We start from the raw sequence: 15,599 nt of genomic DNA on the forward strand, positions 1-15,599 counted from the left end.
AAAATACGAGAGTTGCGCCAGTAGGCATCGTAAATGCGACTGCTAATTGCGCTCGCCGACGACGACGACGACGACGACGAGCCGACTCTCTGGCCGACTAGCTTCGCTGAATATCGCATTCTTTCACGACTCGCCCCTCCTCGGCGTTATTTCGGACGGTTTTGTCTTGCTTAGATTCGGAGCACACCCTCTTCTGTGCGTGCTTTTGTTTACGTAATTTTTATTTTTTTTTTATTTGATTTTTTTATTCACATTTTGGACACGCGAAAGAGGAGAGCCGTTAACAGTCTAAATCCATGAATCCTGGGAAATTTTTTCCGAATTATATTTGCATTTAAACACGTTCTCGATTATTGTGGAGAGAGAGATGGGTTTTAACTGGGATGAAGCCAAAATGCGTCCCGCGTATTACGATATCTAGGAGATTGCTCGGGATTTTGATATTCAATTTTAAACCATGTATGGAAACGAATTCCCGCGTTTGGCTGGCCGCCAATTTCCAAGGCTCTTAAAACCATTAGGTGTCAATTGCTCTCGTTAATAGTCGTCTATTTTCCATCGGACCGCGGCCCAATAGGCGAAATCTTGATGCGGACCCCTAATGTAGGCGATTTATCGGCGCGGCGCGAAAAGCCGTGACCCAGATGGTGAGACGCGGTTATACGTATCTAGTGACATTGAATTAATAATCGCGTGCTTTCGCGTGTGATCGAGTCGCTCGTACGCGGAAAGGTCGGACGAATGCATTTTTTAAGGGACTTCGCGACACTTTTTGTCGTGCAACGTACGTCTGAATGTTTTCCCTTCGACTGTCATCGCTACGTGACCGGGACGTCGAATCGATGGTGGTTTAACCGTCGCAGTTTGTAACGAGTCAGTTATCGTGAACGCGAGAATGTCAATCGGGGGAAACTATATACGTATACGTTGATTACGTGCATTGATCGGTGACAATCGTGCGATAAATTACATTCGCAGAGAACCTCGCGCGGGAATGAAACAATGACGAGGCTGCATCTTTAATCCGATTCGTAAAACACGCGCACCGTGAATTTAGGTCGAATGTTAACGAGGTCAATTCATTGTCGATTCTGCTAATTTAGGAACTTTTGTCAAAGCCACGCGTTCAAAGCGGGAATTAAATTCGATATAATTACAGTCTATGCTTAATTAATATTGTGTGGGTACATATGAATATTTTTGTTTTAATGATTACATATAGATATTTTTTATTATTATTATTTTTTTTTTAATATAAAGATGATTAAGAATTTCCACTTTTTAAGATTTATGATAATATTAAAAAATTGTTGGTACGTATGGAATTGAATTAAGTTGTCAGAATTTTTTTGATACGAATAGTGGACTTTCAATAATGTCAGTTCACTCATCACACACTTTTAATATACCGAATAGAATTAATTTGATAAAAAGTTACAGAATAACGAGTTTCACTTATGAGTTTACCTATAAAATCTACAGATCGTTATAATGTTTAGGCGACCCATCTCATCCCGAGATGGTTCCTCGCGAAAGGGGAAAGGCTGAAAGATGGCAAGTGCAATTCTGCGAGTGCAGTGCCGCCGGAGCTAGTCGCTTCCGTAACGGGTTTTCGCTCCTTCTCGCGTGTCTAGTGTAATTACCGGCGTTACATACAACGTATGTACTCTACCAGAGTGTCTACTATCCGGAAAAAGTCGGAATATTTCTTTCCAAGTCCCAACTTTTTGCAGATAAAATTTTAATTATATTCTTCTCGAATATACGTTTAGAAAATATTATCGGAAACAATATGATTCTTTGAGATGAAAAATGATTAATAGATTTAACTCGGCGTTATAATACGTCGATGGATATATTTTTGAATATTTTCAAATCTGTGACCATTTTTTTTTAGTATTTATAGATACTGGTTTTTCTGATGTTTTATTTGTATGCGTCATATGCAGCGTATGACGTTTAATTCTATTATATTTCTAATTATGTAACTTTAGCTTTATTCTCTTCGACAGATATTTTTCTCTTGAATTTATTACAATTGCTCGTTCCATTTTGAGAAAAAGAAAATCTATCTATATTTATTCTATATTTATATTGAACTTATTCTATATTTATATTAATGTTTGTCAGTGATGTGTAATATTTAAGATATATTTAGATTAAATTTAAGATAAATTCAAGTTGTCATATTGGGAAAAAGAAAAAAGAATCTGAAGATCGTAATTGACTGATAATTATACTTAATAATTAATTGATATATGTGACAATAATTTAGACATTTCAATTTTTGAAAGAGATTTTAAATGTAATTGCATGAGAAAGTTGAAATTAGTAGTAATGTCGAGTGCGCGAAATTAACTTGACATGTCTAGTATAGCCAGAAGTTGCTAATGTAATTATTTAATCTTGAAAAGAGCATGTGGCGAATTCCACTTTACAAATAAAAACGAGATAGAGAGCGAGAGAGAGAGAGAGAGAAAGAAAGGAAAAAAGAAAATGTATTTAATTTTTTTTATTTTCCAATCGATTTAAAAAGTTTAGTTTCACGAAGTCTAACTTGAAATTTATCAAGATCTTTGACACTGAACTTTTAAATACTGCGCGAGACAATGTAGCATTTAATCCAATTTGTCATTTATATCTACGACAAGGAGAAGCTGTTACTGTGTCGCGAGTGTAAAAGTTTCGATGTAAAAGCCAGGACACGTGAGTTACACGATAATCCGTTAATGCGTCGGGGAGGAATAGACGGGCAACTTATCGAAGCAGTAAGAGGCGTGTTAAAATTGCGTTTTAGTGTAACGAACAGGTGCTACTTGCAAATTTTTCGTCGCGATCGAGTTTCTCTCTCGTTTTTTTTTCCTCCTCGTTCGCTCGCTCTTATATGCATATATGTCTGACATGATTATCGTACGATCGACATTAAAGCCTCCTCGTGAAGCGCTTGGAAGATTTTCTTGGTAAGTTATAAAATTTTAACTCGATGTTTTAACACTCAAAAGAAAAGTCGACAAGCAACAAATATTGATTATAAAAATATTTTTATTAAATTTATTATTATGCACGCAGATATCGAAGTTACACACGAAGTTAAGGTAACTTATGTAAGCTCCATTCTCGTGCAGCTCCGTTTACATTCCCGGCTAATCCGGAAGCTTTTCTCCTCGCTTCTTCGACTTTTATTTTTATTGCGGCGAATCTTAGCGCGACGCGCCCGCGTCCATTATTCATCGCGAATTCGACGTTTATTCGCCCGATATCGTACCGCTATAAATTCCTCATTCGTAGCGCGTGCAATTTGCATAACTCGATGTCGTCCTTCGTGCGGCGCGGAAATAAATTATCGGTCCGCGTAAATCATCCCGCACGAAACACGCCCATGCGATGATCCGCGTGCGCACGCAAGAGAGAGAGAAAGAAACATATGAGTGACTCAAGCATTAAGAATTTCTTTCTCTCTTGATTGGCATGCGAGTTCTTTTTTGTCGGCTCGTCCTTAGGTACGCGTTGCACGCGTGTCACGTGTCGCGGTGCAACTGCAACTGCACGCACTCCGCCGAGAATAGCAAGTGATTAATCCTAAAAAGCGCAACGGAGTCTGACAGTTCTTTCAAACTTAAACATTAATCAAATCTGATTAGTACCTCTATATATCTGCGTATTATATTTTAATTAGAACACAAAAACAGTACTGATGTAATGCAAAAATTGCATAATAGAATATACGTTTAAATTTTTTCTATAAGAAAAAATAAGTTTTGTTTTAATTATTATTAAAAATAAAAAAAAATATTGGATATATAAAAAACTGAACTTGACATTTTGTGATGAGTTATTTGTTGAAAAAAAATAGCCGCGAGGAAAGTGAATATTAATAGCTTTGGCAATGGTTTGAAATAGAAGTAATATCTATACAGATAATACCAAAGCGGTTTAGAATATTTTTTCTAGTTTTTTTGTACTTCTTACAATTAATATTCGAACGGAAGCTTTAAAAGAATAAGAGAGAGAGAGAAAAAAAAATTCTTTGTATACGCACACAAAATCATCGTTCCGAGATCTCTCCGTAGTTTTTCGTATATGGTCCGAATATTCGCCGCGATATTTGTTCGGGTTTTCCTTCCTTCTCGTCCGTTTCCTGCGCGAACCGTCGACTTTTATCGGCACGTCGGCGTCGCGTTTCCATCGCAGTAACAAGTTTCACGGACCAATGGATCTGCAGTCGAAATTAAATTGCACTCCGGAGAGTTGGCGATTACTCACTTTCTGGACGATACTCTAGCGCGCGACCATCGCCTGTCGATAATTGAGTATCGGTTTTGTATGTAATAACAGCGAGAGTGAGAGGGAAAAGAGAGAGAAAAAAGTTTACATAACATAGAAAGAGAGAGAAAGCAAGTGCGTAGCAAATATTAAATAATTATGTGAATAATACCAGCTGTAATTTGAAATTTTTTTTAAGTAAGAAAGAGAATTTCGTAATGCAATACACATATATGTACATGTTGGAAATAGATGCGCAATACATTCTCGATAAATTGCAATTAATTAAATTTTATTATTAACTTTGTAAGAAAGACGCGTTCTATTTAAATTCTCACTTTGTGAGAAGAAAATTCCGAATTGAAGGATTTTCGAGTTAGACATTCTCTGTTTTTAATTACGAACCAGACTTTGATCGGATGGGCATATTAGTTTCCACCATTGTCGATGATACTTGTTGCTTATCCCACAGTTTTATCGAGTAATTTGACATTTTATACCGAGACTGACAGGGAGGATACGTATCCAGAGCATGAAACGTTTGTTTCCGTTTCGCGGCAGATGTCGTCGTTAGTATTCCGCAAGCCGTCGTACTAATATGATACCTCGCATTTGACGAAATTACAGTGCAATTTCCTTCTAGAACAATGCGCTCTCTTGAATACGACATTATTGATATTATGCGTGCCACGTTTTCCTACAATCTGAAACAAAATGTTTATGATGTGACCGGATCCTTTACACCGCAAGCAGCCGAGCATTAAATTGACCTGCGGCATTAAATTGCAGGTAAATAGTTGTATGTAAGAAAATCCGAGCGTTTGAGCGTTGAATTAAAAAAATGTTAAAGGAATATATATTTTTTTATATATCTGTAATAGCACAATCAAATTTAAAGCGCCACAAAAACTCACTCTCTGTGTTATATGAAAAAGAAAGGAGATGAAAACTGAATATGCAGTTGCATATACAAACTGAAGCATTAAATTTTTTCTAAAATTATATAATTTTTCATGATATAAATTTAAATAAAAACGTGCATAGAGATCGTATTTTTCTCAAATTTTTGTTTGACCTTATTGTCACTAAAAATGTATGAAAATTTATTGTTTCTCTCTGACATTTGGCTAAGGAAAATTCGATTTGCAAATGTCACGAGTATCAACGCCACGTGTATTCAAATATTCAAATCTTCATTCATACCACGCAGGCAATTTTTTTGGGGAAAAGGGAAAAAGAAAAGGATGATTTTTAGTTTCGTTTCAACCCTTTTCAATCTGTTTCCGGCTTTTAGGATTTTATTTTGCCGCGAGCGAGTCGAGTACGTCGCCGATCGCACGTAAGAACGTAAGCACTTCGCGAGAGCTTTTGTCTCGTCGGCTCTTTGTTTCCCGTCGACGGGTGTCTCCTCCTCGGCGGGTCAATGAATCGGCCTGCGCGCCGCGACGACGCTCGTCCCGCGGAAAATGCGTCTCGTTCGACGCGTCGGAAGAGACGCGGCGCATTGTTCGATTTGCGACTTCGTGCCGAGACGACATTGCACTGTCGTACGTGCGTCGGCACGCATGTGTCAGAGGCAAATCTATATGTTACGCTGAAACAAAAATTGTTAAATTAATCAATATTTATTTCAATACTGCCTAATCAATCATTTGTTTCAAAAAATAAATATTTATCTGTTTTGACAAGGATTTTCTTAAATCAAATAAATATTTTTCACATTAAATCGATATTATTAGTTTCAAATAAGTAATTTATTAGGCGGTATCGGAATAAATATTTATTTGAATTTAATAAATTTTTTTTACAATGTATAACACCGAAAATTCATTCAATTTTCTATATATCACGTCCTATACATTTTTAGTTTTATATTTAAACAAAAGAACATTTTTGTTCTGAAATGCGTGAATTTTCATATATTAAAGGTTTTAATATTGGTATGTATAAAAAAATTATATCGAATCCGTTTATATTTTCACAATTTCTTATTTACACTAAACGTTACATTTTTTTGGTATTCTATTTCAATAAAATATAAATTGAAGCTAAACAGAAAATAGGAACCGCGCGTTCGCGTTTAATTTTAATTGAATATTTGTAAAAGTCATCGGTGTCTCCGCTCTTCGGTGGGTGTACATACGTGCGTTAATAGAAGCAGTTGTGCGTGTAGAGATACTTAACAGTCGTGTGAAATCCGTCCGTGTAACTCCGCTCGTGGACATTGACGTAATCGTGCCCCAGTTTTTGCGCGCTCGCTATTACGCAAACGTGTTGTTGTCGAGAATCGCGATCGCTTCTTTCTCTTGTTGTCACCCGAGAGGTGCGCGAAGGAATTGATTCGTCATTCGACCTCGCAAATCTTACGTCGAGAGCTCTCAATATTTGCACGTTGATTGCCACCTATTATCACTGTCTTATTTTTAGTCGCTTAATTTTAGGATGCACGCAGGAGATTAATAAAAGTTCGAATAAAAAACTCAAATATTATTTCGACGAATTTAAACATTGTGGCAAAATGAAAGTGCAGAATTTCTTAAAAAATTACTCGGGAAAATCTCTTTAAAAATATTTTTAAAAAATGCAAAAGATCCCGAAAATTCTAAAATACGGATTATTTCAGGAACTCGCATGTAAATCGCATTTTATTTCGCTGTTTCAGGAGATGACTGTGCAACTGAGTCCACCAGTGACGGCGATCGCTCAGACACCGCGGAAGGAGCTCGAGTCCAAGTTCACCTTCAACCCCCATCTGGCAAAGGTAAGAATCGATTGATCCACCCACTCGCCGATCAAAATGGCAAACGGGAATCGAGAGTAATCACTACTCCGGTTGAAAGAGCGCTTTGACGTTTACGGTTGCAAAGAGGATGCCCTTAATCCTTTCGTTGCCAGTTACGAGCCATTTTACGAGAAGATACTTTCACAACTCGATCCGAAAGAAATGTTTATTTCCATGCCAGTTGTTCACAACATTCCTTACAATTTTTTCCTTGAAAAGTACGAGACGAGAAACAAAAGCTAACACGAGAATTAAAAAATTCTTCGAAGAATTATAAAATATGAATACATTTTTTATTTTAAATTAAAATAATTAATTTTTCTTTTATAACAACGAAAGAATAAAGAATTATTAAACGCGTTATATGATTGTTGGGTATTCGGCTATAGATAATTCCGAGAACAAATATACAATGTTGATTAGTTTCTCGATAACTGTAGACTATAGACTATAAGATGACGACAACAATTGATAACTATAGTCAGGGAGTGTGTGCATACACTCATATTATAGTTGAAACATTTCAATCGATAGTGCGGATTATGATTACGTTATCGCCAAGGCGCGCGTATTATTTTCGCGGCAAATTAGATAGAAACAAGCGTGCAAGATGTGAGATTGAGTTTGCGCGTGTCTCTCGCGAGGGTGATAATTCACAAGCGTGATATCGACCGCGGCGGCAACATTTCGGTCGTTCGTGCCACTTGGCACGACGTCAAGCACCGCGTTCGCGCGCGTGCACGTGTGTATATAAATATAAGAACGACGGGCCGGTTTTGTCTTGTAGGTGATACCCCGAGAAGTCTCTAATGTCTTATTTGCGGGAATTAGCGTTTTACGAGTCGCGCGAAACGCGCCAATCTCTAACTAATCACAACGCGGACGTTCGCGATAACACGTGGACGCGAGTATAATCACATATACATGTATATTAACTATGAATTAATTATTTGAAAAATATACTTCGAAAAAGATGAGAACGCGTTGTATCATTTACGACATATCGACACTTATTTATTTTTATAATTGACATTTAATGTAAATTCGCGGTAACACGCGATATTATATACCTACTGTTTTACATGCCAAAGTGAAATGAACAGTTTTGATGTTTATGGCATGTTTAACTGGATCGCCTAATTGAGTGTTTAATTGATCGGAATAAACACCCGGTTACTGTTATTGAAACACTGTTTCGACAAGCGGAACGTTGATACCTACGGGCGGGAATAATTCTGGAGCAATAACGTCGGCCGGATGGGAAATGTCTCGGATCGCATTAATTCGAGCTAGAGGTCCCGTGCTACTTGGCAACATATCAAACGTTTGCTGCTCTCAAAAGCTGCAGCAGCGGCCATAACGCGCCGGCGGCATCAGGGGTGGTGGTGGGACGAGAGAGAGAGAGGTTGTTGGAGAAGGGTTGACGTCGGGGAGAAAAAGAAAGAGAAGAGAGAGGATATGCGGTAAGCCTCGTAAGAGCGTCGGTTTAATTTGGGGTGCGTTCTTCCTTACAGCGAGATGTCTCTTTAGCGGCAACGCTCAGCCGACATAAAAACTCCTTGACCGCACTGCGTGAAACGCGGTGTTTTACTGCATATGTAAATAAAACTGCGGACGAAACTAATCCGTCCGTCCACTTTTCTTTCCAGACTCGTTCTTTGTCACCCTCCGACAACGCGTCTCTTACTTTCTCCGCGATGTGAAAATATGTCTGGTTGTGTAAATATATCTATCTATATTTCTATATTTTTTTATAATAATTGTCGAACAAAACTTTTTATAAAAAGTATGCAGTTTATTTTTAAGAAAAAATAAAAAAGCGGAATTTTTTTAGGAAATAAGAAATATATAATTGTATATTAAATAACGCAATCTCTGGAAAAAAATTAAAAAGAGAAAGAAAAGGAGGAGAAAAAGAGAATAATATGTCGCAAATTTTTCAGGAAAATAATGGAATAAAAATTGACTCGTTTGCAAGCAAGTTAATTAATTTATGCGCATTACTTATTAATTGATTTCTGGCTCAACTTTTACCAACTTTATCGCCATTTTATAACGTCGCAAACCGATTTACAACGTCTAGGTAGGACTCCGCACGATATTTGCAACCCGATATGCGCTGCAGGAGACTGCATTGCGTATTATAAATTCGTTTCCTGTTTTTACCGTATACCGCCGACGAAACTGCGAAGAGAATCGGCGGCGAAGAGAACTGGAGGAAAAAAAAGAACGCGCAGTAAAAGAGGAAGGAAAAGGGAAAGAGAGGCAAAATCGGCCTCGTAAAAGTGGATTAATTCGGACTGCCGTATATATATGCCTTTTCACCCGGGATCCTTTTTGCGCGAGCGAGTAAATTGTAATAACGGCCGAATGCAAAATCGCTGCTGGCATTTTCCCCGCTCTCAAACGTCGCGAGAATTACTCGCGGACTTACCGGAATGAGAAATATAGCGCGCTAACCCATTCGCCAAATTGTGCAGCACGAGGAATCCGTCCGCGGTCGATTTCGCGCTTTCGCAGATGAAAGGAGTCGTTACGCAATATAATACTCGCGTTTTGTAGACGACATAATCATCGTTTTAACTAAGGTGCACATTATAATTCTCTCTTCGCGTTATTGTGTATAAAATATAATTTAATATTTATTTTATTTCTGTCGCTTCGTTGTTTTTTATTTTTTTTATTATAATCGATAGTGATAATTATTATTTAAATTTAGAAATATACAGTTACAAATTTAGTCATTTGCACTACGACAGCCAGCGTTATTTGTTAATCCGAGTGCATTACAATGTTTATTTATACTCGGTACTCTCGGAAAGCATTTAATTACACGATGCAAGTTGATTATTTCGCGTGAAGTTTCGCGGGAATGCCACCGAGACTGATATATTATTTCATTCGCGATTACAAGAATGTACGTAAAGGACCGCCAAACCGCGCGATAAATTTCTATTATGCCGAGAGAAGGGTCCGCGGTATCAAGGGAGACGCAGCCGACGCGTTGTAAATTACTCGATGCGGAAGCCGGGAGAGACAAAGTACACTTTCGCGGTTTCCTTTACAAATTTTCCCAAATCCATTTAATTTCCCGCTGCTCTCGCGCCGAACTTTCTCTCTCTCTCTCTCTCTCTTTTGCAATTTGACCGACGTTAAATACTTACCGGCGTTGTTTGACAAACTTTTATGCGCAATTCATACGCGAATTCATTTGCCTTATGCCACTTTCTCCAGAAACGAATATAATTTTTATTCACGCAAGGTGTCTCGCGTTGACATGTTTCTAGAAATGTTGTTAGATTCTGTAGAAAGAGAAACGCAAGTCGAATATCCAGCTGGGTTTTCCTTCGGCAATATATGTAAACACTGTAAAAAAATATGTACTTTTATATTTTTTTTAAATGTAACTTTATATGGTTTTTTTATCACGATTGTAGAAATTAATTTTTCTTGAGCAAATTTTGACCAATTCACGATTGCAAGACCGCTGTTTTAATTTTAACATATTTTTATTTTGCAGCTGACAGAAGTGACTCCGCCAGAGCCTGCAAAGCCTCGTAAGTACCTATATAAAATTTTTATTATTTCCTTCCTATGCTTCATCGTTGTCAAATAAAATATGAATGTTTGAGAGCGCGATCGCGATTTAATTGCGATATGTTTGCACAAAAGAAGCAAAGAACTTATCCTTCGCGAAATAATTGTGCGCCAAGAAATAATTTATTATTTTTACACAATACAAACACATGATATAAGATATGTATATCAGGGATGCATCATTTATATTTTCACTTTAAACTCTTATTATATATAAGAGTATTTAATGATTTTAAAAATTGGAGCACAAAATTCTTGTCAGGTTTATTACACATTTTTAAACAAGCTAAAGTTTTATTAACGCGTCGCTGTCAGTTTTCGGGTCGGTATTTCGCTATTACCGCAAATTTTTGCGCGATAAAACGCGCGTTGTGTCAGAATGCAAAATATAGGGATTAAACATCACCGGCGGACATAATTTCCGGAGACTGTCCGCCACATTCGGCGATTAAAACGCGGGCGCTACAAATATTGCTGGAAACGATATTTTAGAGTCACGCGGTACCGGCCGAATGGATATTAATCAGCACGCCTGTAACTCGCGCGATATCGATAGAGTTCACGGATCGATGCGATAGTCATACATATATATATATATCCGTTTAACAACATGTTTTTATTATATATATATATAAAAAAAAAGAAAAAAAGGACCGATCGAGAGAGAAACATTCGCGGCGGTGGCGCAAAAGCGAGCGCCATCGAACGTAAAAAACCTGTGGATTTTCATGCAAAAACCTCGATCGTCGATTTGTGGGCACGATTTCATGAATCAACCATCCGCGACCTCTGCCATTCGTCCATTCAGCCGTTTAAGCGCTCGAAATACGTGTTATTTATTCGCTCGTGCGCGATTCTCGCGCGACTCATTTATCACGAATATCACGGACTATTTTCACGGAAGCAATTTTTCATTTCGTGGCTTGATCTCGTTAATCAGTTTCTCGTGACATACATATATTTTGAGGAAATATTATATGTTGATATAAAACGTAAATAATTTTGCGGGTTATAAGAAGCGATAAAACTCTTCGCATATCGAGCGATCATCGGCGCTGAGAGAATAATGGATTTTTTTCTCCCTCCGAAAAAAATTCTCGTGCATTAACGGTTGTTTTGTGCCATAAAAATGCAACCGCGAAAACTTGAAAGCGTAATATTCGTGTAGCGTGCGTTTAAATATTTGACATCTCTTTGCGAACATCGCTGCGCAGGAAGCTTTTCAACATAATACTTTTATATACGTTAAATTCGACGTTTTCCTCGACGTATGAAAACCCATGAGAGAGATACGTTACACACATACGTATATAATGTTTTATTAAAAATTAGATTAGCAAATTTATATTAATATATACCGTTTACAATGTACGATCTTTCCGTTAAACGGGCAGAGCCTGGTTTATGCAAGAATTAATTATAAACTCGATCGAGAGAGAGCTTTATTCATTATAGTGAATAATAAACGATGTTTGATCAAATTGATTAGCGGAATCGATGTTTCGCGCAAGTAATTTCATAAAATCGGCTCTTGCCATCTCCGCAGCTCCGTTTCGTTTATAACGATTATCTGGAGATCTCAAATACACAAAAAAATCTGTAGATTTGTCGATATTCCGGCATTTCTAAATGAATGCGGGAAGGGTTGCTGTTTCATGAATTAATCATTTCTTTCTCCCCTCCCTCGTCGTCGTTTCCTGCCCGATGCTCGAATATAGTGGCCACTTTACAACGGCTATTATCGAGGTTACAACCATCCCTCGCCAACGCGATCGAGAGTTGGGCGGGACGAATTTGCTTCTCGTTGGGTAAATTTGAACTAGTCCCCGCGATAAGCCTATTTCGCGCCCTTTAACACAATTGCATTGTGCGAAAATCGGCTAATTCGTTGAAGCTAGCCAAAGGAACCGCGAATTAATACGAAAATACGATGCACGTGTTACATACTGGCTAAAGATTATGTATAGATACTTTCTCTAATTAAAGTAGACTATTATTGTTACAAAAGAAAATATGATCGAAATTATAACAGCAATAATATGCTAGAAATTATTGTAAAATAGATATATCTGGGCAATAATATAATAATAATTAATATTAGAAAAATTCATCTCAAATTAAAGAGACGAGTAAAAAATAAATTTTTAAATTTAATGAATTTTCTGTCGAGGAGCGATTTAAGTTTTTAACATAGATATAATAATATAATTTTTTTAATTTAGCAATTATATACATATACTATTGCGATTAAGGGGGCGAGAGATTGAAATTACTGGAAAAGGTGTAAAAGGACAGAAATATTCAGATATATAACACTCATGTTTCCTCTTGATCGAAATTTCATGGAACGGCGTCATATTACCCCCAGCGTTGTGTTACAGTTATAACTTATCAGTTTATTTCTCTCTGGAATCACGAAGGTCGACAGTTTCCCGTTAACGAGGTCCGGTTGTTGCGAGTTCCGCGAACTGCAATAGGATTCGTTGAAGAATCCATTCGCGCGAATTTCTTCTGGATCAGAGAATCGTTTGCAATCAATCAATATATCATGTTTTTTTCCGATTCTATATGTAAAATACACTCGAAGAAAGATCAGAAATAGTAGCGAGCCGTCATATCGATCTGCCATTTTCTCGACCTCGTGTTTCCGAATGTCGACGATCTACGTATACAAAGTGAATCGCAACTTCGATCTAAAGGGGAAGAAACATTTATTTAAATTTTCCGGAAAGAGAGAAAGAAATAGAAATCTACCTCGCGTTTTAACTTTCACAATTGCAATTTGTTGTCGGCGCTAAGTTTTGACCCGGTCTGTACCTTGATGCTTCATTGAGCAAATTAATGAGGACCGCGCGACATTATTGAGCCACGCAGGCGCACACGTGTAACATCGTCGGCACGTAATACCGGACCCGTTGTAATATCGTGATCTGTGTGAGCTTGCTCGGTGAACAATATTAACGTTACGCAATACAACGTAAATTGCGCAACATTATATCGAAGCGTTCCGTCGCGTCGATAGGGGGAAAAACACGAGAACGCTCACAATTTTATCGCATACAGGACTAAACAGTAGACGTTAATTTTGACAGATCCCTTAATTAATTTGGGACTCTGAGATTTTCAGCGAGAATTCCCTCATTTATTTACGACGAGGAGTAACCTGGAACAGAATGAAATCTAGAATTCATTTAACGATTATGGCTCGCTATTAAAGTTCTCTTAGCGCTATTATCAGAAACACCAGTTTATACCTTGAAACTAGTTCGCTTCGAAACTCTCGGGAAAATTCCGGTTCGCATGTCCGAGAGCCTTGTCAAAAATTCCGACGTGCCCCTTAATAAATAAGGAGAGCCGGTAGCGGAGTGGAATTAATTCCGCGAAGCGGCCTGATTAACGCGACGGAGTCGAGGTCGCGTCGAGAGAGCTGATTAAGAGAGAGAGAGGGAGGAAAACCAGGCGGTGTTTGTTAAACGCCGACATGCGTGTGATAACCGCCCACGTTATAGCACCGTCCTGATCTCGCCTACCTGTCTGCGCACGTGTTGCCCACGCGGGTTCAAGCCGTATCCATCGCTTTCTACGAGGAGCGCAACGTATACGTGTTAATGAGCGAAGGCGCGATCGCGTGACTGACACGACCTTTTGACGGGAACTCCGGCCCGTGGACGACACCCGCCCCGGGGTGAATGAGCGATGAACGAGGACGAATCGTTCATCCCTTATTCACCCTAACGATCAAACAATTCGGCGCAATTGTATACGTGCTCTTATTTTTATATATAGGAACTTCTCGTTAGCTTTAATTATCAGCGATTTTTGTATTATTAAAGAAGCTGAATTTTGCATCGTATTCTAAGTGAAAAGATAGAAAACGCAAGTGAAATAATCTTGAGCTAGAATGATGAAAAAATAGAATACGAAATAAAAATAATAATATGTAGCCTTAAGCTTTTGTTAAACACAGATTGGAATTCTTCATTGTAAGAGCTTTTATTAAAACTGTTATCATGTGTAATAATATATGAAATCGTCAATAACGATTAAAAAGCGAACATGCGCGAAAAAAGGTAGAAAAAGAAAATGATATACGATGAAACATGTCTGGGAATGATCAGTATTTTCTCGACGAATACGCGTGAAATAGATTACGATGGATTACGAACTTGGCGAAGTCATATCGGAATTCAGGAGCGGACGTCGATCAATGTCGTTGATCGACATCGACCTAGTGAGGGAGTTCCCGAACATCTCCGTACATATACATATGCGGGATTCGAGGCGGTGATGCTGCCAATGAATTCTCGACGTAACAAATCAACCCCCGTCTTCTCTCGCGAAGCTTTCGTTCTCTCGAAGATGATCCCGCTTTCTCTCCCGCAGTGGCACCTTTTTATCTTCTTTGACAATCCTTTTTTTTTCTCCTCGTCGTCGCGCACTTTCATCCCTCTCTTTGTGCACCTCTCTTCGCTCTCGTCATCCGCAAAATTCTCGCCCTTCGCTTCGCGTTCGTCCATCTTCCTCCTGGCTCGGTCTCCTCTCACTTCCGCTATTCTCGCCCTCTCTCTCTCTCTCATCCAGCCGCTTCCGCCGTCCGCGATACGCCGAGTAGGAGGATGAGCGAGGGCGACGAGATGAGGAGGTTGATTGGTTTCCATGGAAACCAACCAACCAGCCAGCTCTCTCGCACCGGCATCTCCCGTCGTTGCAGGTCGCGCTCGCTTTGCTGCGAACCGACATATAGCACGACGCGACACGCCGGTAACACCGAGAAACCGAAGCGGAATCCGGGCTCTCTCTTCTGAATTTCACGGGACGCCCCGTCTATTTTCGAGCGTTTTGCGCCAGATATTCCCCTCCCGGAGGAAAGACCACCGTCGGTGGTCAGGGATCGGTTAACGAAAACGTTTCGCTTGAACGACATACGTGTGCATACCATTTTTCTCATATTTCTCTC

The 15,599-nt window shown here is 38.7% G+C and overlaps 1 protein-coding gene across 1 annotated transcript in view; it reads left to right on the forward strand.

Annotated features, from left to right (window-relative positions):
- lilli (AF4/FMR2 family member lilliputian) overlaps positions 1-15,599 on the forward strand; it is a 216,685-nt gene that overhangs the window by 132,381 nt on the left and 68,705 nt on the right. The window contains exons 6-7 of the mRNA XM_029314267.2: positions 6,926-7,024; positions 10,566-10,602. Coding sequence (XP_029170100.2) covers positions 6,926-7,024; positions 10,566-10,602 — 136 coding nt within the window. The remainder of the gene's footprint in view (positions 1-6,925; positions 7,025-10,565; positions 10,603-15,599) is intronic.

Source organism: Nylanderia fulva, unplaced genomic scaffold (assembly GCF_048542155.1).
Source record: "Nylanderia fulva isolate GAGA-0341 unplaced genomic scaffold, ASM4854215v1 Scaffold41, whole genome shotgun sequence".
Lineage (NCBI taxonomy): Eukaryota > Metazoa > Arthropoda > Insecta > Hymenoptera > Formicidae > Nylanderia > Nylanderia fulva.